The sequence below is a fragment of the Pseudonaja textilis genome, chromosome 3, assembly GCF_049901715.1.
Source record: "Pseudonaja textilis isolate UNSWEBS1 chromosome 3, rPseTex1.2, whole genome shotgun sequence".
Taxonomy (NCBI): domain Eukaryota; kingdom Metazoa; phylum Chordata; class Lepidosauria; order Squamata; family Elapidae; genus Pseudonaja; species Pseudonaja textilis.
This window is the reverse complement of record NC_141992.1, coordinates 177,444,229-177,468,308: the sequence shown is the minus strand read 5'-3', so window position 1 is coordinate 177,468,308 and position 24,080 is coordinate 177,444,229. Positions and strand designations below refer to the sequence as shown.

General features: G+C 38.6%; 1 protein-coding gene across 4 annotated transcripts in view; it reads right to left on the bottom strand.

Annotated features, from left to right (window-relative positions):
* Nucleotides 1-1,108: 1,108 nt before the first annotated feature.
* Nucleotides 1,109-24,080, bottom strand: part of GRHL2 (grainyhead like transcription factor 2) — a 93,692-nt gene continuing 70,720 nt past the window's right edge. For 2 of the 4 annotated variants that reach the window (XM_026703503.2, XM_087931563.1), the window contains exons 10-16: nt 22,919-23,006; nt 22,683-22,819; nt 21,515-21,546; nt 19,113-19,207; nt 17,430-17,515; nt 9,353-9,417; nt 1,109-6,952 (exon numbers count right to left, since the gene is read on the bottom strand). In XM_026703503.2, coding sequence (XP_026559288.1) covers nt 6,838-6,952; nt 9,353-9,417; nt 17,430-17,515; nt 19,113-19,207; nt 21,515-21,546; nt 22,683-22,819; nt 22,919-23,006 — 618 coding nt within the window. In that variant the 3' untranslated portion in view covers nt 1,109-6,837. The remainder of the gene's footprint in view (nt 6,953-9,352; nt 9,418-17,429; nt 17,516-19,112; nt 19,208-21,514; nt 21,547-22,682; nt 22,820-22,918; nt 23,007-24,080) is intronic. The other 2 variants (XM_026703504.2, XM_087931564.1) reach the window with 1 other exon arrangement.

Genomic DNA, 24,080 nt, shown 5'->3' with positions numbered 1-24,080 from the left:
AATGTCAAAATGGCAGTGGTCTTTCAGAGAAATGCAATATTCATGGTTTCTGACAGCAAGAGGCATGAAAGACTTATCACCAGAAATAAATGTACAGTTATTTTAAAAATCAATAAAATTATTGTCAAAATGAAAGTTGGAGGGAAAAGACCAGTGATAGCACAGGGACTTGCTTTTCGGTGGTTTAGAAGGTTTTATGTCTTTCGCTTTGTCCGTGAGCATGTCAAGCATGTTCACTTAATTGCTGGCTGCCACATTTTGGCTAATCAACTGGCTGTGGCAATTCTCCCACTATGAGTTTGAGTATGAATTTAAAGAGTGGCCAAGTAACAACAAACAATAAAAAAAAACCTAGGACTATCTTAGTAACTACACACACCTGCTGTTCATTCCATCATGGCCCCAAATGAATGCCTTTGGAATCATATCTCACTATTAATAAGGATGTGTGATTGGAACATGGTGCGAATGAATCCCACATGAAGTATAAGCTCTTGGAGTTGTTTGCTCTACTGATTAAACTAAACCATGGTTGACTAATTTAACACTCAGTGACTCGGTTCACATAAACTAGATTAGGCTAAAATAAGGTTAATGTCCCAATCTAGGCTAAAATAAAGTTGCTCTGATGTGAAATAAGCCATAATGGTTTATTTATTCAGATATGGCATGTTGCTGTCTCATGTGAAATAAGCCATAATGGTTTATTTATTCAGACATGGCATATTTTGTAAAATTGAGCATTGTCTACAGGTAGTCCTTGTTTAATGACCAGATTTGGGACAAGCAACTCTCACTAAATGGTCGCTAAGTGAAACATGATTGTATGATTCTATTTCATCTTTCTTTCACTTTACAGATTTCCAAAGGTCATAGAAGCAGGGATTGGTTGTAGAATTACTTTTTCACTACTGTTGTAATAGTGAAAGGCCACTAAATGCAGACGGCCTGTATTGTTAAACTAGGTTTGGGTGTATTGTTCTGCGTGAATCCAGGCATAATATAGCCCAAGTAGTTAAGATATAATTCAATGTGTGCTTTTGAGGGATTGTAAATAAATATCCAGGGATGACTTAACATCTGTGGGGGGAAAAAGATCAACAAAAGATTATTATACTTTATGAACATTTATTTCTTTCCATTTAAAAATGTACAAAAAATATAAACCTGCATTATTTATAAGTTTATAGATTCCCCTTTCCCATTTACAAAACTATTGTTAGGTAAGACACAATATTTATACACAAAGCTTGCTTTCCAGAAATGAGGGTACTGACAAGAGTTTTTGGCATAAGTACTCTTTTCATTTTTGCACCATGTCAGTATCTTGCCGGAGGAATTGAAATGAGAAGAAGGAAACCATCAAGGTTAGAACAACTAACAAACATTATCTACTTTAAAAATTTCAGCAGCCCTTCTCCCCATACAGTTTTTGCAGTGTGATGAATGGCAGGCTGAATCCATAATTTTTCAATCATTGTGTCACGGCAAGAGGAATTTTGCTAATTTGCATCTTTCCAACAGGTATATCAAATTAGTATAAAAAATAATAAACAGGAAGAAAATTTCAAATAATAAATCCAATGCTTCTATGTGTGTATCAGCCATTTTTATTTGGCAATGAGATCAATAGAAGGCTAAATTAAGCTTCTATATATATATTCCTGTTTCCTCATGTAAAAGTAAAATCACCTCCCAGCCTTACTCCCAAGTTGCCCCTTTTGTTTCAGCTGCTCTCTCCTAGCAGCTCTGCACGCACGTGCACTGGAAACAGGCTCCCCTGGATCCTCTGCCTCGCTGCTACCAGAATCCGAAGGCTCCGGAGGCAGCACCCCACTCCCAGATTGTCTTGGCCCTATCTCTGCATTGAATGCAGGACCCTCGTCCGAGTCCTCTCCAGACTTCTGGACTGGTCCCTGTTCTTCCCCACTGTCCGATTCTGCTGCCGTCTGTGCAGGCTGCTGGCGAACCACAACAGCGTGCCAGAAACTGGTCCGCACAAACAAGCAAAGCCCCATCCGTGGGATTCAGGCATCACACAAACCCATGCCCTCTCAGGACTGCAGAAAAACCCCTCTCCAGGAACCAGTCCCTGGTGCCCAAAATATTGGGGGCAGCTGTAATAGATGATCTGGTTCCCACAACCTGCTAAGATGTTGAATAAACCATCATTAGTTGGCTTTGTCTGATCCAATAAACCATAAAGTATGCAGTTGAGAGGTACATTGGAACTTTCTGTGGTGTTTTCAAAGCTGCATTCCAAAAAAAGCAGCACATTGGATTGGGAGAGGGGAATAAATTTCATTTCATTTGCATAAATATTAAATATTCAAATTTGATACCAGTTTCTGCGATACCAGGAACTGTATCCAACTACCAGATGAACCTAGCTTTCTGAATGGACTTCACCATAAATATGGCTTACACCAAAATGGTTGAATCTCCACAAGCTGTTTAGCCAAGGCCAACCCCTTTATGACTTCTGATTGATGTTGTGCCTGTAGATACTGACACTTACACAGACATCAAAACACCAAATTCTCATCAACAGCCAAGCTGGCTAGGAATATCTAAAAATTAGCCTCAGTGATCCAGGGCACAAAACTAGCTTAGAACGAACCAATTTAACATATGTGGTTTCTCCATCTTGCACAACAAAACACACAATGTTTTCCAGCTCCATTTAGAAGAACATCAGTAATAAATAGATTCATTTGACATCTCTTTTATTTCAATGAAACACCTACTTGCCAGCAGGGTCAGGTGTGGGAGCTGAACAAAATCTGAAAGAAACTCTCTAAATCAGGCATTCTCTCTTGAAGGCACTCTGGCTGATTTCTGGGTAAGAAAACTGCCTATGAATAAGAAGACCTAACGTATGCCTGTCATTGTACTCCTTATTTAAATTACAGTAATTATTTCTAAATTTGTATCTACTGTATGTATAAATTATCACATGCAAATTTCCTTCTACTTTGGCTGATATATATGTCTGCTTGTTTTATCCAACATATCAAGCGGAAGTGAATTGCAGTGCTGGAGGGATACAGAAGTTTCTGCAGTCTCAACCTTTGATGATCAAAAACAAAAAAGCAAAGCAACATTTGAACCTCACCACTATATGTCATTTTAAAAGCAAGTTTGCTATAAAAAAGCTGTAAAATTTTAATCCATCAGCCGTCAAAAGTTTTACACATCTAGGAAATATCCAATTTAATGCAAGTATACAAGTGGAAAACAAGGGTGCTTTCTTTCAAAAGGAAAGAAAAATCATTGACTGAACTTGGAAATTCTGACAAGATTCTGACTGAAAACCAATAAATTTACGGTTACAGAAGCTGTTAATTAAATCTCAGGTCTGACATTTCTCTGTGACATTTTAAAACTCAAAAAGACATAAAAACGAGTCAATGAAATTTTAAACCTCAAAGATGTAAGATGCTTCAAGAAAAATAAATGCCTGCAGGATCAAGTGCTCTTTAAAATTGGTATCAAGCTGATTTATATAAAAGGAACCTTTAAAAGCCTTTTCTCTGATTAGCAGCCCAACCATTACCAACAGCATGCTGCAGAGAAGTTCTTACACCTGTTCAACTGCAGAGGGCAGAAGGAATGTATGGGTGGGTTGAATGGCCTAGAAGCTAAATTTTAAGGTCACATCCCATGGCCTGGAAAATAAAGGAGTGATTTAAGCAAAGGACACATCATAAAAGCCAGTTTAGTATAGTGCTCAAGGCACAATACATCAAATGCTAGAAGTCCTTAACCCTAGGAAGGAGGCAATGGCAGTCCACTTCCAAAATTCTGGTTAAGAAAATTGCTAGGACTAGCCCAGGCAGTTGCCAGGAGACCAGCCAAGAGTTCTTTTCATATATACCAGGGATCATTGCTTTGAAAGGTTCAGAAACCTGGGAGCTATTGCCTAAAAGGGGGTGTCAGGTACAAGGCCCGGGGGCTGGATCTGGTCGGTTGGGGCCACACTGGAAACAGTGAAGGACCGGTCTGCAGTGCCTCTGCCAGGGAAAATGGAGCCGTGCCTGGCCCTCCCAGGCCCTGTTTTTGACCGTAATAGCATCCTACACCCTCTGCCAGTGAAAACAGCTTTGTTTTCACTGACAGAGGGCTTTAGGAGGCCATTAAGGCCAAAAACGGCCCGGGGGCATGTATGGCCCACCTGAGCTCTGTTTTCACTGGCAGGAGGCTGCAAGAGACCCTTGTGGCGAAAAACGATCAGGAGCCCATTTTCACTGGTAGGGCGCTCAGGTCACCACAGGCGTCCCTGACACAAGTGATGTCAAGCTGGCCATGCCCACCCCAGCCCCCAAGGTCAAACACAGCCCTGATGGCACCCCTCATTGAAATCGAGTTTGACACCACTGGCCTAACAAATCTGAAGGCTTACTACATTGGAGAAGGCTTATCTGAGAAACGGTTCTAACCTGAAGTTTCTGCTGATGAAGACAATGGTCTTTTTTTATGCATTACCTCTATTCTGCTACTCTGCTAGTGTCCTTACCCTTCAGCCCCGTTCACAGAAGTGTCATTAAAAACAACAAAGTAATATAAAAACCAGACTAGATAGTGAATAACAATAACAAAAAAAGGGTAGGCAGTATATGTACACAGATTCAAATAAAGAACAGCATTCCTCTGTACAATTTTTATATTTACATTCTAGTGTGATTTATCGGAAACAATAATTTTACAAAACAATAAAAAATGTGAATCTCTGGAGATATATTGAGAAAAACTGAGTTGGAAGGGAAATAAATGACAGTGAGCGTGATGGGATCTGACTTGCGGTCTTTCCAAAATTATTCTGCCATCCATGCAGAATATATGTATTTTTTTGGTTTAGGTCCATTAAGGAAAAAAAACCCACCTTCATGCATTTTGTAAAATATTCTCAATAAGTATGCAGTTCACAAACTGCATTTTAGTGTGAACTACAGTGCCAAAAACTATACCAAGACTCGTGTATAAAAGAGAACAGCAAATACATCGATTTCATTTTTTTCTTGGTCACTAATTCTTATGAAACTATTTTTTTTCAGATCCTAATTTTTTCAAATATATATGGTTTGGTTTGTTGCACTTTTTTGAGGGGTGGGGGGAACTACTAATGATATATATTTTGGGACAGATCTCTATGTCCATGCTCTTTTGTTTGTAATTTTATCTATTATGCAGGACTTTTATGTGTGTGTGTGTGTAAATAAAAACATATAAAAACATGGCATTGCGTATGGTCGTAAATGCAGGTTTGGTTGCTAAGCAGCCCAAAATGCAATCACATCTCTCTCTCTCTCTCTCTCTCTCTCTTTCTCTCTCTGTGGCAGAACTTCAAAACCAGGGCCTCTAATGAGGTTGATCAAAACCTTGAATGAGTCACTAAACAACTGGTCATTAAGCAAGGGCCACCTGTATTTACATCCTCCAACGTATGGCATGTTCAGGGGATCGGACTTCTGTACAAAATTCCAAACTTTCCTTCCAATTTTATACTGTTGTTTTATAAGCATATAATTTCCCTAAAATGAAAGCAAACCATAAAATATCTTGCTAAACTCATGCTGATTCCATGTTGCCAGGAACTTTCAGAGGTAACTTGAATGGAAGAATAACATTTGTTTGAAAAATAAATGTATTCTAAAACATTTGGGTAAAAATTGGAAGCAGCCATTGGGGGGAATGATATAGAAATATCACATTTATGACACCCTGCATGATGCATTGCAGAAATGAACGTCCATTCAGTAAGAATGCATAACATAGGAGATTAAAAAAAAACCAAGGTGAGAGAGGGAGAGAGAGAGATAAAGAGATAGAAAAACTATTTCAGGAACTGGAAGACTGCAGCATCATGGAATAAGTGATTCTCCCAAGCTGGTGTACACCAAACGGCCTTCAATTCCACACTGTATGGTTAAATGTCTGACTTAACAGGAGTTCTAGTCTAAAAATAATAGAAATCATCTCACTGGAAGACCTGAGAAGCTGGTATAGTAAAGAAAGAATAATCTTAGTTGTGACAATAAGGAGTTTTAACTTTATAATGTGGCTCCTGGTTAAGCTTTGAACAAAAGGCATCAAAAACCCTGAAGAACCAACAGCTGGTGAGAGAACTTTGCCCTTTGACCAGGAATTCTGCCAACTTCTTGTCCAAACACAGAATAGAGTGGCAGTAAACACATCCACACAGATAGGAAAATATATTATTACATATTATAAACAAATATATACAGAGGTTAAAATGGATGGTGTTTTACTTACAAAAGTACATGCCATCTGAGAATCTTAAAAGCCCTCAGTTGCCCTGCAAAGGGAGGGATATGGCTAAGTTACATGATGCTCAGCACTAGACGTTTGGTATACAGTAGGTGTGCAAAGACCACTGGGCACTTTGCACACTGTTAACGCTTATCAGGTTTCCTAGCAATTCATTTAGAGGGTGAAAATTTCAGTGATTAAGTCCCAGTGGAACTAACATTATTCTTCAACTTATTATTTTCTTGTATTAACTATTTTTGTTGCTTTTATTTAAAGTCTCTGTTTCACCTTCGCCACATCAAGATTGTGAAGTCTAGGGTCCACTGATTATTTACATATTATGGAGCGAGGAGCAATAAATAAGGAACTTTATGAAGGAATGTTCTTTTGAACAGACTCATCACTTATTGCCAAATTGGTTCCAGTGGCAAAAAAATAAAATGTGGTTGTTTCCAACTTAGTTTTGTAACAACCTTGTCTTCTCCATATCAATGAAATCAAGGTTTTCATTATTATTTCTTCTTTCCTTGATGGTAAAATGTTTCACTTCACAAGGTCTAGGCTGGTCTAGATTTCTGTCAACGTGACCTTGAAACCCTCCATTATGTTCTCCATGTTTAGGATGAAAGTGTCTTCATTGGAATAATGTTCAATGATGTTATCATCCATATTTACCAGAATCCTGAAACACAAAAGAGATACATTAAGAAAGTTCGGATAACGGTTAAATATACAAACTCATAATACTTCACTTTTATTTAGTCCCAAAGGTGCTTTTTCAAAAGGCAACTGGATCTTCAAAGAAAAACAAAGCCTAGTTGCCTTTGGAAAAAGCATCTTTGGGACAACTATGATCTGGTGTCAGCTTTGGAATCCTTATTCATCACTGCCACATAGCTTGAGGAAGTGGGAGGTGGGTGATGTTAATTGAGTAGCTCTTAGTAGACAAAATAGATTTCTTTTGTTAGTTCAAGGTCAAAGAGTGTGGCGCAGAAAGAATTAGAACTTACTTTGGGATTGCTTCATGTGATGTGATGATGAGTAAAAAGGGGATGGTTTGTAGGTTGGGACATTGTGGGAAGTCCAGGAAACTTTTAGTTTGAAATTCCACAGAATGTGCCAGGTGCTATTCTAATAAAAGTACTTTTGAGATTATGCTTGTCTCGGAGTTACTGATCAGAATGGATGTTCTCTGGAATGCTGACATCTGGATAATTGAGTGTCTCCATAGACATTTTGATTTAGCTTATTGTATGAACTCGGCCATTGAGACTAGCATGCTGTCTGAACCCAGCCAATTCTAGATGATTCAATAAATCATGATTATAAAACAGTTTTATGGATGTGGAAATCTATCAATTAAGGGATAGATTTAAATTGATGGTTCAATGTTGTGTGCAAGGAAGATTTTATTTTATGTTAACCATTTGTATGAAAGCCTTGACAAAATTCACAGGAAAATTCATTTTCCAACTTGAAGTCCAACTCCAAGTTGCAGTTGTCCCATTAAATATTTTGTGATTCTTTGTCCTGAGTCAACATGCATATTCTTCTACTGTTAATGATTCAAATTCATGTTAATTCTCCAGTTAGGTCCATGCTGGGGGAATCCCACTTAATTCTCCTATGCAACTTCTTATGCTATTTCATTGTATTTTTTAAAGATACCTTACAATATAATTCCTGCGCACCACAGCAGGAAGCGGAAAGCATAAATTCCAGATGCTGCTGGATTACAACTTTAATATACCTCACTCTTCACCTTAGTTGCTGGAATGGCTGGAATTGTAAACCAACATGTCCAGGGTCATTGTGAGGAGAATGGGTTAAGCCACTGTTGTATGTAGAACTGATAAAAACATTTGCTTGAGGCTCATGGCCAGTGAGTAGACAATATCAAACTTGATGTACTGATGCTGTAGTATAAGACCATTGGAAATTGTCTGGAGGTGAGTCAAGATTGCATAGAGGAATTTGTAGTTTTGATATCTATAGGTAAATTATGGTCAATTAACTGAAGAGAAATCAAGACAGTGACCTCATTTAGGTGTTCCAACAGAAAGAGAACATATATATCATAGTGTTGAACTGTGGAATCCTTGATGCTGTCTGAGCCTGGTTGTTAAATTGTAGATGTTTTATTACCCAATCAGATAGCATCAGTGCTACTGAGTGCAGTGGTTTGTATATAATAGCTTATACTGCCAGTGTTGATTGTGTGGTTTTCTTTTTACTTTAGATTGCTGGGGAGGATGTGTTGTGATACATTTACACATAATTCAAAAGAGACAATTAAAAAATTAAGAAGGAAACCAGATTTTCTATATCTGGCATGTTACAATGGGTTTGTTCCAGAGGTGGTATTCAGCAGGTTCTGACCAGTTCTGGAGAACCGGTAGTGGAAATTTTGACTGGAGATTTTACAGTATCCTTCCCCCTGCCACGCCCACCAAGCCACGCCCACAGAACCGGTAGTAACATTATTTGAATCCCATCACTGCTTTGTTCTCATGTGCTGTTGTCATTAGGTGAATGGTAGCATTGTTATTTTTATTCCTAAACTACTTGGGTCAAAGCCCAAAGCCAAATTGAGAAGTCCCAAGGGCATTGTTTGCAAGAAGTAGGGAAACGAAGGACCCATTGAATAAGCATGTGTGTGTTAGCCCACTATGGCTCCCCAAATAACAAAAGTGGTAGGGGAAGAAACTCTGTTGCTACAGCTTCCAGAATCTCTGTTGAAGGTGCCTTCCCAAGCTGCTAGCCTCCAAGAACGATTTCCACTAACCTGTTGCTCTCCAGAAGAACTGGACTACAATTCACACCATTTGCAGCATCTCCATGCTGTTCAATGATGCGATGTGTTCAACATATCTGAAGGGCACCAAGTTAAGGAATACTACAGCAGAACCACCCAGATTAATTAGAGGCCAGTGGTTGCTTTTGCAGTCCCTGTATGAACCTGGAGCTGGGAATCTCTTGCAGTGTGAGCATATATCAGAGCATGAAAGATTTAAAAGCTTAGCTGTGGTCTCAGGACTATTTTATAAAAACACGAACTGCAGGATTAGTATGTTTCTCTTACCCTTTTTTGCTTTTTTTGTAAAGCTTTGTAATCTTCTCAGCTGGAAGGCCATATTTCTCAGAAATCTATATTTTTAAAAAAAAGAAAAGGAGGGACATTTATTAAAAGCAAACCCACTGCAGAATCACTGCCCTCAGTTAGATTAGACAATTCATAGCAAGCTACACAATGCACCTTCTTAATACGGGAGAATTTGAAAATTGCACTCGAGGTTCTGCAGAACACAGTGGGACTTACACATGGGAAGTCCTTTTAGGTGTAGCTGAACTTCCTGCCACTTTTAGTATTTTAATATTTACTATATTAATATTTACTATACTACACTTTCTGCATGGTTTTCTTTTTATGGCTTTCATTTCTACTGATTTAAAACAGGCTTCTCCTCTAAAGAATGAATTAAGATCAACTCTCCAAGAACCGAGTCCCAAAGATCAAAAGTGAATCTCCTTGCAAGGATTTTGCAGATTAATGAAAGCAATTTGGGTGCCTACCATGATCTGATGCTGTGCCTAAATTTCCAAATGTTGAAAGTAACAAAGAGTATTCTAAGCCAGGGGTCTCCAACCTTGGCAACTTTAAGACTTGTGGACTTCAACTTCCTGCTGTCTGAGGAACTCTGGGAGTTGAAGTCCACAAGTCTTAAAGTTGCCAAGGTTGGAGACTCCTGTTCTAAGCAATGCTAATACGCTTTCCTTATCCAGTTTCAGCCAACCATGCTTTGGTTTCATGAAACCAGACAGGTGGAAATATATGGCACAGCCTTAAAGAGTGCTCAGAAGCTTCACTTGATGTAAGCTGGGGTGGGTGGAAGCTGTTCCAAGCATGGCATTATGATCAGATTGCATTTACAATCCAAAAACACAGATTTTGGTATAAATGCCCCTTGATTTTGGAATACAGCAAGCAAGAATGATCCTTTTCAAATGCTCTGGTTTTAGTTGAATCTGTGGCTGTACAACTAGTGGCCAACTGGGCAAACAGAAGCCTAAAAAAGAATTCCTTCTCTGTGCCATTTGGAAATCTGGGGAGTTTAATTGGATACATTGACAGAAAGCCAAACTGAAAAAAGTTCTAAGCTACAGCATCTTATAAAGAAGATAATGAATCACCAGCCCTCATCCCCAAAAGAGAATCCAAATGAAGCATGAGATAATAGACCTTAGAATTTAGTTGATTCTAAGACAATGTTAGCACCCAAAGCAGTGAGTTATAGCGGTTCCTTCAAGTATATTATAACTGAGATAGTTCAAGTTATATGTGCAAAATGGAATCTTTGATCCCCATTTATGACATTAACTAAGACTGAAGAGAAAGATTCTTGTGAGAGATTTTGCTGACAGAAGGGAAACACAAATAATGCCAAACAATAATAGAATTAATGAATGAGGCTCTGAAATATTACCTATTATCTCAACTGTTCCCAAAACTCTTGGTAATAAAATATTTTTATTCAATGCATATAGCAATACCACTGCTATCTTAATATGATTTTTGCAACTCTGTATGTCCAAGTTAAGTTTTTCCTAGAGTTATTAGAACAGAAAATCTCCCAAGTCATGGCTGAACATTCTTTCTCCTTCTATGTTTTCTATATGTTCTCAGTATTACCAGAATAGTTCATAATGTATAGAAGTTGTAATCTATCCAACTATGTTTATGGAGACCGGGAGCAGATCAGAGGTGATATTCAGCAGGTTCTGACCAGTTCTGAAGAACCATTAGCAGAAAGTTTGATAGTTTGGAGAGCCAGTAAATACCAGGGGTGGGATTCTACCAGTTCACACCTATTTGCTAGAACCGCTTGTTAACATTCTAAGCAGTTCGGAGAATCAGTTGTTAGAAGAAATTACTGGCCTAATCCTGTAAGGAAGGCAGGAAGGAAACATTCTGGTGTTGCTTACAGAAACTGCCTCTCCATTAACTCTTATTACATTCTTGGCAGGACTAGACTTCCTGTCTCAGGAACTTTTCTGGAGTTTTTTCCCCCTCTTTTGTTGGTACTTTGCTTGTGTGGAGTGACCATTCAAAGTTCCAATGGCACTGAAAAAAGTGACTTATAACCATTTTTCACACTTACAACTTTTGCAGCTTCCACACAGTCATGAGAGGCCAGGCGAGGAGATGCGTGCCTCGATGTGAATGATATTGAGCTGGCCACACCCAGTCAATAACATGACCACCAAGCCACGCCCACAGAACCAGTTGTTAAAAAAGTTGAATCCCACCCCTGGTAAATATCAGCTCTGACTGCCCCCCCCATCTATTCTCTGCCTCCTGAGTCCCAGCTGATTGGCTGGGTCTTTTTTTATTGCTCTGCACAGGAGAACGAAGCTGGAAAGCAGGTTAGTGGGGTGGGGAGGGAATGGGATTTTGCAGTATCCTATCCCTGCCACGCCTACCAAGCTATGCCCACAGAACCAGTAGTAAATTTTTTTGAATCCCACCACTGCTGATACATTGCAGCATGTTCTTCACTTAAGAAATATAGATCTCAGAATTGTTACTGCATTCTTAAAGGACACACTCCTCAGTCTTTCTAAATTTAACTAACTTTTCAGGAACATTCTTGAATTGGGAAAACATGTCAAGAGAAGTTGGGGAGGGCAGGGGATACAAACTGTCCTTGGCAACCAGATTTCACAACACATCAAAACAAACACCTTTCCCCATTGCAGGTCAACTTAGTCAAACTGCAGGCTTAAAACTAAAGGATTAAAGGATCACCTCATCTGCATTTCTGTTCTGAGAAAGTAGCTCTGAGTTAGATCATAATAGCCTGGAGAAAGGGACCATGAGTTAATATTTAGAATAGCATAGAATAACAGAGTTGGAAGGGAACTTGGGGGTCTTCTAGTCTAACCTGCCTGCCTAAGGGTTTACGATATGTCTTTTTTCTTATTCCTTCTTGTGCCTCTTGAAAAACTTCCAGAAAGCCTTTTACAGCAACAGTGCAGAAGGCTGCTGGAGAAAGGGAAAGGGAAAGGATTTAACCATAGCAACTGTAACATGTGGACTTTTAATTTCCAGAATTCCCCAGCATGGCTTGCTAGGAAATTTTGGGAATGGAAAACCACATATATCAAAGTTGCTAAAGCTGAGACACACTGGGTTAAACTGTTCTTTTCCTTTAGAATGGAACCTCTGATCCACAGGGTGTTCCCATAAATAATATTCTAAAACTCCAATAGCCACTTGTGATGGATTTCAATGTGTCTAAAACTCAATCTTGTTTTAGTTAGGATCATACATTTCTTCCTTAACACCAGGGGTGGGATTCTACCAGTTTGCACCTATTCTCTAGAACTGGTTGTTAACATTCTAAGCAGTTCGGAGAACCGGTTGTTAGAAGAAATTACTGGCCTAATCCTGTAAGGAAGGCAGGAAGGAAACATTCTGGTGTTGCTTACAGAAACTGGCTCTCCGTTAACCCTTATTACATTCTTGGCAGGACTAGACTTCCTGTCTCAGGAACTTCTCTGGAGTTTTTTTTCCCCTCCTTTGCTGGTACTTTGCTTGTGTGGAGTGACCATTCAAAGTTACAATGGCACTGAAAAAAGTGACTTATGACTGCTTTTCACACTTACGACTGTTGCAGCATCCCCACAGTCATGAGAGGCCAGGCGAGGAGATGCGTGCCTCGATGTGAGTGATGTTGAGTTGGCCACACCCAGCCAATAACATGACCACCAAGCCACGCCCACCACCTAAGCCACACTCACAGAATTTTTTAAGATAACTCAAATGTCTCAATTTCTATAAAAAGAGTTAGATCACCTGTGGGGAGGCTCAAGAGTGATTGAAATGCAAAAAAAAAAAATCTAATAGGAAAAAAAAGAACAGGATGGATCCCTTTATATAGTTATTCCCAGGGTGCATAATCAAGTCAAATGTTCCCAGCTCATTAGAGTAATTGATCACCATCCCTGCTTATCCATATTGATGATCCAGATACACTATTATGGAAATGATATGGTACAAAGATGGTGCAAGTCATACGGTGACTTGCCTCATGTGTATAATGAAACTGTTGCAGATATGCACTTTCTAATTGAACGGATAAAAAAGATTGAAGATATACCATTTTCTCAGTCAAGAGCTCACTGTATTTTCCTTATTCCGAGCAGAGCAGAAAATTTCTCTTTCTCTTTGCTTATGGACAACCTGGCAGACTTTACTGATTCCACAATTGGTGGTGAATGACTGTTCTTAATTGAGCAAAATATTTATCTGGATAATGCCAATGAAAAGGAAAATACTGGCATGAAAACGAGTTATGCGAGGTCTTTCCCGGCACAATGCTTCTTTGCACTTAAGGCAGACTATTAACTCTTGTTTGCTCAGTTTGGCTTTTCGGCAATTTGAAATGAATTATCTCTATACTCTCTTGCTTTTTTCTCATTCTTTTTTTCTCTGTTTTTAATTTTATTGTGTATGTATTTTTAAGTGTTTTAATTATGTCTTAATTTTTATTTGTAAGTCAGCTTTGAGATCTATTCTAAGCCAAAAGGCAACTTGGAAATTAATTAAGAGCTCACTTCACACCTTCCCTTATGACTCAGAGTCAAGCCAAGGGAAAATGGGCAATGTTAAGGAACGTTAAGGGACTTTGTCTTGCTCTCTATAAAGATAGAAACAGCAGTGCTTCCCCACAAGCAAAAGCAGGAAGAATTTTGTCATGAAAACAGGAGATAGATAATCCAAAAAAATTCAGTCGGCACCGATAGCAAGCAGATTCAATAGTTATTGTTTTGATCATTATGAGTATGGTGGCAAATTATTGCAAGCCAGGGATCTGAGTCACAGCTTTTAATCACTTACTAGTAATTTTCTAGCTGTCAATGATGATTGATTAGATTCTTAATAACAGCCCTGAGTTATCCAGTTTCCAGAATTGTTTTTCTGAATTATACAATACTTAACAAATATTCTATTTAGTATGTAGGTACACATACATGCTTTACACTGAGTATGTATATGTCCCAAATATAGTTTTCTTATACCTTACTATTAAACAGGTCCCTCTGATTTTGCCATGAAAGTTTTATAAAGAGAAGTTGGACAGAGTAATTCAGATGGAAATCTATTAGCAATTTCCTGATTAAAATTAAAGGTCTGCCACTCCAAAACTGAAAATTGCCATTCATTTGATTGTGCATTACATTATTGTTCTTTTCAACTTATTAAAAAGTTTTATCCCCCAAAGTCTGAATGTCATGTTCAGCAACCCTATTCTTGCTTCTTCCGACAATACAATGGCTTTTGACAATACAATGGCTACCTGTGAGAGCTCCTGTTATAACAATTGGTTTGCAAGGGTACCATATTATTTTCTTGTCTTGGAAAAAGCAGAATGAGAAGATTTACTGCCCATTCTTCTGGTGTGCTATTGTAAAAGGAAGAAAAATGATGTGAATAATAAATATAAGAAAATACTGTCAAGTATGGAAAGCTTGGGTGAGCCTACAGATCAAAATTTGAAAAATGGGACGAAATGTGCAAACTGTAACAATAGAGCTTTTGCTTTATGATTATGGTGGGCTGTAGTCCTGGAAACATAGCTAAGCTTAAAGTGCCAAGGACTTCCCAAAACAAGTGGGCATGAATCTATGTATGTGAGTATGCAATTTTAAGAAAAAAACGTTTTATGTTGCCTCGTCAAAGTATAACATGTATCTATGAAAGATTTCCTTCCCTTATGGGAAGTGAAATATGAAGGTCATTAAAATGGTACTGTTGCAAAGTTTTGTAACATATTTGTAGCACGTTTGTAATTGCATTGCAATGTGACATAAATTTAAAAAGCATACAGATTAAAATATTTCTGCATTCTAAACCCTACACTTTCTGGCAAGGAAACCCATTTAGCAAGAGGCATCTACTACTAATGTGAGCTATTTACTCTTTCCCACTGCCTTTTATGATGGGTTTTTTTTTAAATACCCCAGAAGGTACATAAAGTAATGTATAATAAATTATTTTTCATAAATACAATAAATAAAGTATAATACTTATTTAATTATTGCTAAAATAAACATGTTCATTTAAAAACTACAGGAAATAAACCTGTCCATAAAAAAACCCAACCTAATAAATTGTACAAACAAATAATGTCATGCAAAACAGACAATATTTAAATCAGAGCAAGGCAGAATCATTCTAGGCAGGGGAGCCATTTAGTTCCATCAATTTCCATCTTTTGTGCCTATTGGGATTCAACATCCCAGAAAGACCTGGAGCATAATATAGAACTGATTTATTCAGATTTATTGCTCCTCCAGATTTGGTGGGTCCACCAGTTGTATGTCATCTTGGACCAGAGATGTCAAAGGCATGGATGATATTTTTCTCAACTCTCAAACTGTTGCAGTTTGAAAATGACTCAGAACAAAATGGCTTGCAGTGGAATGTACCTATTCTGGGAGAGTTTCACTGGTTTCAAGGCATAATTTAGGGTGCTTGGTTTTGGCCTATAAAATTCTTTTTACCGTAGGCTCTTGCTACCTGGGATTGTCTTTTCTAGGAGAATCCACCACTCACCATGATTTAGCCAGGAAATTCTGTGGCTAGATAGATTTGGGGGGGGGGATGGGAAGGCCGTTCACATTGGAAAAGTGTTGTGGCCAGTTGGCTGCTGGCCCCTCCCACAGCCAAATCAGAGGAGGAGGAGACGTGGGAATCAGGGTCAGCATCTGGACAACATGGGAGCTCTGAGGGGGAAGAGGGAATAGAGCTGGCAGAGATAGAGATAGAGGCGGAGCCTGGGCCATCCATCACCCCTCAGATGGAGAGTCAACACCCCCCAGGTCTGGAGGTGGTTGATGAAGAAGAGGAGGAACAGCTGGGTCTAGTGTCTGACTTGCGTGGCAGAGGAGAGGAGAGCAGTGGAAATCTATGGGCCAGTCCTTGGGATGGAAGAGCCACTGCTGCTAACGAGGTCCCATCCTAGCTCTGGGGATAAAAGGCAGGGGGCGGAGATGAATAGTTGTGGCAGACAACTATTCATCTTCTGGACGGATGCACTTGTTGCCGGGGCTGCCGGCATTCCTAATTAAAGGAATCTTTTGAGTTCACGTCAGAGGGTTTGTCATGTTTGGGGAGCTGTGTCAGAACAAAGAGCTTTACTCTTGGGGATTTAATAAAATGTTGATTTTTATCCTTTAAGAAACCAGTTGGGGCTTTTGGTGAGTTTTAATGGAACATAGCAGCATATTTTAAAATATTTTAATACTTAAAATTGATTTTATGGATGTTTTAAGCTACTGAGGTAAGCCATGTAAGAGTTGCCTGAGTAGGCAGTATACAAATAATCAATCAGTCTGCTCTACAGTCTTTCTCAGCAAAACAATTTCATATTTTTATCATCCCTTCTCATCTTATGTAGTCAAGAAGTCTATTTGTTACCATCCACCAACATTTTGGTTCACTCCTTTGGTTTTTGGAGTCAATTTGCCCAAGGTATGCAATGCAAGAAGAAAGAGTTTTTAAAAAGGAGGTGGCTACCACAGGCTTAATTCACATAAGCTTGGAAATCAAGAAAAAGAGATGAACAACAAAATAATTAGAAAACAAATTGCTTTTGAGACAATATTGAGATTATAAGCAACAATAAATATTAAAAGTTTCAGGTCAAACTTAAGGTATAAGAGATTTATTCCTGTCACAATGTTCACACTGATATTTTTAGGGATTAGGGAGAATCTCTTATACCCTTTCCAGAGAATAACTGTTATGGCTGATTTTTTTTAAGGATTCAGAGACAAAAATAAAGAAGTCATTCTAGTCAAAAAAACTACTTCAAGTTCCTCTTCAATCTGGAACAGCTTCTTGTAAAGGGATATCAGTAGCCAAAGATAATTGCAATAAACAACTCTTTTTCTCCATACATGTTCAATTTATGTGTATGATAAATATTTTGCTCATTAATGTCATTTTTCTGTGGCATTTTGATTGGTATTGAATGTTCAATCTTTTTTAAGTTTGTGTAGATATTTAAAACAAAACTGCAATTACCCCAGAAACCAAATCAATGTTTGTTGCTTTAATAAATAAAATGTGAGATGTGGTGACAAATACTTACTGCATCCATAAGCCCTTTTACTGTGGGAGATTTTAACATCAAAGCATCAAACACTTCATCTGCTTCTTTCCTCACATACAGCAGAACTAAAAAATAAAGAACGAAACTTTGGAGAAGATGTTTAACAGTTCCACAAATGAATCATTTCCCTTGGACGGCAATTTCTTTCTTTCCACCAAATGACAATTGAAAAGAGCCAGACACTTCTATTAAAAATAAAACTATCACAGAAAATAAGTATGTCATAGGGCAAGAGGCATATCAGCTGATTTGGAAAGTGTGTCCTTTTTTCCCTTCCAATAAATTGTGTTATGAATAGTAGCATTTCTTAAAACTTTTAGAACTCCCAAATCAATCCAAAGTGGTTACATTGGAGTTCTCTATAGAATTGAGTTCTTGAAGCTCTCTATAGAATGTAAAGACTTGCCATCATTGTTATCAAATTTACCAATTAATAACTAAAAGTTCCCTTAACTTGTAAAGCAAATACTCATATCTGATAGAGTGGATTTTCTTTTTGTGATACAAGGGCAAAACAAGTACAGATAGTTTTCTCATCTTGGAACTGTTCATTTGGTGACTTTTTGAGTGACTTATGACCATTTTTCATACTTATAACCGTTACAGCATTCCCCATGGCCATGTGATCAAATTTCAGATGCTTGGCAAGTGACTCATTTATGATGGTTGTGGTGTCCCTTGGTCACTTTTTGCAACTTTTGAAAAGCAAAGTCAATGCAGAAGCCAAATTCACTTCACAACCACGTTACTAATTTAACAAATGCAGAGATTCATCTAGCAACTCTGGCCAGAAAGGTTGTAAAATGGTACAAACTTAACAAATGTCTCGCTTAGTAACAGAAATTTTGGGCCCAGTTGTGGTTGTTAGCCTGGGCTACCTGTAGTGTTCTGATAAAACAAGGTAAATCACCAAAATAGTTTTTTTCATACATTGTCCAATAGTCCCTTCATCATTTCCAATGTGAGGTTTCAGCAGTAACATCAGCAAATACAGATGGTCCCCAATTAAAGCCTACTCGTTCAGCAATCAAAGTTACGATAATACAGAATGAAGGGCATTTACAACAGTCCTCGTACCTGCAACCATCACAGCATTCCTACTCTCATGTGATTGCGATTCAGGCCCTTGGCAATTGAAGTTGCAGTGTCCTGTGGTCACATGATTGGCATTTGTGACCTTTCCTGCTTGCTTCCAACAAGCAAAGACAGTGGGGAAGCCTGCAGGAAATCGTGAACGGTGATCACATGATTCAGGGATGCTGAGACCATGCAGGATTAGCCTAACAATGGCAATTGGGATTGTTGTCATAAGTCAGCATAGTCATGTGATGTTGTATTCTAAAACCACATTGTTTAGTAATGGAGTTCCCAGTCCCAATTACCATCAATAAATGAGGGCTACATGTAATCTACTTATAACATGCATTTATGTGATTTTGTGATATATCCTGGTTTTGAGCCTGGCTATTTCTCAACTATATCCCAAACTCTAACCCAATAGCCCCAAATGTATTGGGCTATAATTTGCATTTTCTGTGGAACTGCTACTCATTACATCTTGGAGGCATTCAGCTGGGAAAGTGCTGTGTATTTTAGTTGATCATCAGTTGCTGCAAGGAATATAAGACAAAGACAAATATAAGACTAAGAATAAATAAGTACCTTTTTTTGCTCCTTCTTCTTTTATTTGTTTCAACGGTGGTGGAACAAAGTCCTCTTCAACTGTGCGGAATATCCGTTTAGCTAGAATACTACCGCTGAATAGGAAAAAAAAAACAGATTTGTAAATTAATTAAGATACCATAATTATAGGGCAAAGAATGGCAGAGGCTGGGGGCAGAGTCAAAAGAGGAATCAGCCTAGAATCTTTGTGTAGTTACCAACAGACTAAGTCCAAAGTCCCTTGAACTCTTATCTAGGACCAAATTAGTGTTTTTAGCTTAGTAGATGGACATAGCATGAGCAATAAATCAGTTTAATTGGAACTTCACATGTGATCCTGATCTTTTGCACCTGACAGTAATCCACCTCCTTGTTCAGGGAAAGACTGCTGGTCAAGATTAATTAAAGATGAAATATCCATCCAATGGAGTCTCCACAAAGCATACTTTTTTAAAAATAAAGAAGTCAGCATCTTTAGACTAACTAAATCTGATGCAGCGTTATTTGGTGGGATTTAAATCCTTCTTGCTCTAGAATGTATATTGATCGATACCAAGGCAAAAACTGCAGTAAGTACTATGGATATGTTCTGCTCTCTAGACTGCCACTTTAATTCTCTTTATTCTTTGAGAGAAGTCATTAGGCAAGGCCATTTCAGTATAATATTTGCTCAGTTTAAAACATTCAAAAGGCAGCATTGATTCTGACATATATCATTTGGCTTTCTCTTCAAATTCCAGCTGATTATTTCCATCAAACTTCATGTTATAATTTCATCTAGACCATATTAAAATGCAATAAACATATATCAAATAATCATTTACAGAAAAAAAAAAATCAAGATCAGCCTTTACAGTGAAATGATGAAATCATAATTTTTAAGAAAATGCTAGCACTTTTGATAGGCCTATTCTAAGAACAAGGTACTGTTAATTCCATGGGCATAATATTGATGTATTATCTAAACAGCTTGAGAAGTTATGTAAGACACCAGGCACAAAAAAGTAAACCAGTTTTGTGCTTATATATATTACCAAAACTGGAACTCTGAGGAACTAAGCTTCTGTTTATTTATTTGATATAATTTAGAGGCTTTCTGATTTCAAATTTCTCTGAGCAGCTTATGCTTCAAAAGCAAGAAACACTTAAAATTCAAAAGCAGACCATAGATATCAAAGGGGAAAATATACATAACAGTAAAGAATGACCTACAGAGCTCAGCAAATCTTCATTGCCCCAAGACCTGGAAGAACAGCCAAGTTGTCAAAGACTTCCAGTTTATCATTAGGGTAGGAACCATATGGATTTCTGGAGGGGATCCTGTTCCAGAGAGCAGGCTCTGTGACAAAGGAACTATACTTCCTAAATCCTAGTACAAGGGTCTTCAAACTTGGCAAATTTAAGACTTGTGGGCTTCAACTCCCAGAATTCCTGAGCTAACATGACTGGAGGAAGAATTCTGGGAGTTGAAGTCCATAAGTCTTAAAGCTGTCAAGTTTGAAGAACCCTGTCCTAGTACATCACATTGTTTAATTATGGGGATCTGCTTCAGTGTAATTCATAGATATGAAGCAGTTTCTATTCTAAAGGCCAACAAGGCAGGCAGGCAGGTCACAGGAAGGTAAACGGAGCTAAGAGGAAATTCCAACAGTCACTGAGCTCCAGATTATTTACCAGTGATTATTTTCACAAACTATTTCAAAATTGGCAAGCTGAACTGCATTTTCTTAATGTGCATTATTCAAGTTGCTAAAAAATGTTTGTTTGTTTTTTAAAAAAGTCTTCTATAATCCGGAATTTGCTCTGCCGTGCTTCACTGGTGTGGACATCTTTTAAAGCAGGGGTATCAAACTCAAGGCCTGCAGGGTGCTTAAATCTGGCCAGCAGGGCTGGCCTGGAAGTATCAAAGGATCAGCCCGCAATGCCTCTGCCAGCCAAAATGGGCTATGGGGGGGCCACACGTGGTCCCCCTGCAGCCCATTTTTGGCCTCCACTGCCTCCTGCAGAACTCTGCCGGCCAAAAAACAGGCCGCGCAGGGGCCTCATGAGGCCCGTTTTTGGACAGCAAAGTGCTGCAGGAGGCATCCGTCCCGTCCCCCCATACTCCCTGCCCCCCGCCCCGGACTGTGGAGAATTACAATGCTGATCTGGCCCTCAAAGAAATCCAGTTTGACACCCCTTTTTTAAAGCATATCTAGCCAAAATTATATCTCTGGAGGTGCAGATTATGATGCTAAATATCAGATCATTTCTATCATGAGCAATAAAAGTTGCTACAACAAAAGAAACAACACTGTTGGGGAAAAAAATAAAGAGTTTTGATTTGCACTAGGATCTTCACATTTATGTTTATATTTTGTATAAGAGGATTGGATTCTTAAAATGTATAGTAAAGGTCATACCCTTCTCGTTCATCATCGTTGTTATAATAAACCTGCAAAAAAGAACAACAAACAGATTTATAGTTATGATATTTCCAGGAAATCAAGGAAAAGCCAAGCTATGAGTTTGCTTTTTCACATAAATCAGTTGCTCATTTTGTTCAGTTTTGGCATGACCCGTTCATTTTTAGAGGACTTGTGAGAAAAAATCTCTTGACAAGTCAAGTCTGTTCATTCTTTAGAATTCTTCCATTCTCTGTTTGAATTAAACAAAGTCAGGTAAACACAGTTGGTTTGTCTGCCAAAGGTGTAAACTGCGGTGAAAAAAATGGATAGGATGAAATTCTTCTTTTTCTCTCTGTATATCCTTCCATTCTGAAAGAGTCAACACCCTCTAACTGTGTGGAGAAGATGTGGCTGTGCTTTAATGTGAAAAAATGGCTTAAAAAGAATACTTTCCAGCCATATTTGATTTGATTTTAGGGATCAAATTTGACATTTTAATATGAGAAGGAAGACACAGCTTTTTCCTGGGACAGAGGTCAGATTTGGCCTTTGAGGAGCAAAGAACAAAGGATGCACTAAAATTGGTGATTTCTGCTAATTCTCTTGAGAAGAGTTTGCAACAGTTTCCCCTTGAATTCCTCTATAAAAAGAGAGTCATGATCAAAGGAACCTTAAAATCGCAGCTTTCTTTCTTCAATCTTGGAAAATACTTTTTAGCTGACATGAAATGTTAACACCTATTAAATAATAGTACATTAAGAGAAATATTTAACTTTTGCCCTTTCTGTTTTAAATGTGGTTACACTGAGCAAAAGAGCTAGGTTTTGATAGCTCAACTTTTACCTCTGTTCAGTTAAATTTAATTTCAGTTTTGATCCATTCCTCAACGACATAGGGTGTGAGTGGCATACAGAAAGTTCTCTGTTCAATCTTTGGCAACCAGATGAAATAATGACATGAATGAGTCTTTGCAGATTCAAGATTGCCATCACCATTCCCTAGTATGTTCTACTGGCTTAGCTGGACAAATAATCTGATCTAGAAGAAGACAACTTCAACTATGTCAGTGGACTCCCAAAAGTTATTTACACAGAATGGATCATGCTCATTTATTTTTGGGAACTAGAGGATGGACCAAACCATTATGAGGCAGGAGAGACCTTTACATTGCCTGATTTCTTACCTGTCCAGCTCTTTGGAGATTGCCAAAATGAACATCTGGTATGAAAAGAACAGGTTGGGACTCCAAATCAGCCATAGTTTTAAAATAGGTGATGTCACTCTTCTTTTGGAGAGGCACAGCCGTCAATTTCCCTTCTGCTGTTCACGGAAAATGGAAGTGGTGGTTACTGACTGGAAACACATTATTAGCACCAGACTGAGTACTGTACAGACCAGAGAAAATGTTTGCATCCTCACCATTAGGGCAAGTTGCCTGCGAAACTTGGCCTTTCGATTTCTTTCTGTTTTGCTTTCTTTCTTCATCCCGGATTTTCCTTTCAGCTCCCTGTGACATGAAACACAGACTTTAAAGTAAGTGGCTGTTCTGTAGAGGAGGCATTTATCACCAGGAATGGATTTATTCTTATTTGTTGTGATTATTGTTGGGTTTGGATCAGAGGTGGTGTTCAGCAGGTTCTGACCAGTTCTGGAGAACTGGTAGCAGAAATTCTGAGTAGTTCGGAGAACCGGCAAATACCACCTCTGACTGGAGCTTTTACCGTATCCTTCTCCTGCCACACCCACCAAGCCGTGGCCACAGAACTGGTAGTAAAAAAATTAGAATCCCACCAGTAGCTTGAACATTGTTCTGATTACCAATTTATTATGATATTTCTGGTTTTCTTTGTGTTCCGAGGGGTCCACAGAATATGGTTTTTTAAAAAATCGACATGATAGCAAAGCTCCGCCCATATTTTATGCATGTTATACATAAGAAAGGCTGAGCGCCAAAGAATGGAGGCCTTTGAACTCCGGTGCTGGAGAAGACTCCTGTGAGTCCCTTGGAGTCCCTGTGAGTCCCAATCAAACCGGTCAGTCCTACAGGAGATCAACCCTGACTGCTCTTTAGAAGGCCAGATCCTGAAGATGAAACTCAAATACTTTGGCCACCTAATGAGAAGGAAGGACTCACTGCAGAAAGAACCTAATGTTGGGGACAATATTAAGGGCAATAAAAGAAGGGGACAACAGAGAATGAGGTGGCTGGATGGAGTCACTGAAGCAGTAGGTATGAGCTTAAATGGACTCCAGAAGATGGTAGAGGACAGGAAGGCCTGGAGGAATGTTGTCCATGGGGTCACAATGGGTCGGGCAAGATTGCAAGTAACAACAACAATACATTCAATGCGCATAAAATATAGCCAAAGCTTCCATTATGCTCTCACTGGCCATCATGTTGACTTTTTAACTACACCTTCAAGCACTCCTGTTTGTGATACAAGAGAATGTTAATAACTCAGGTCTGAAATGAGGGATCCTTGGTACTCTCGGAGGTTGGCTGTTTTCTTGCAGACGTTATGTTATCCAAACTAGTAAGATCATCAGCACTGTTTGTGTTGATATGGTGTACTGCCCAGGG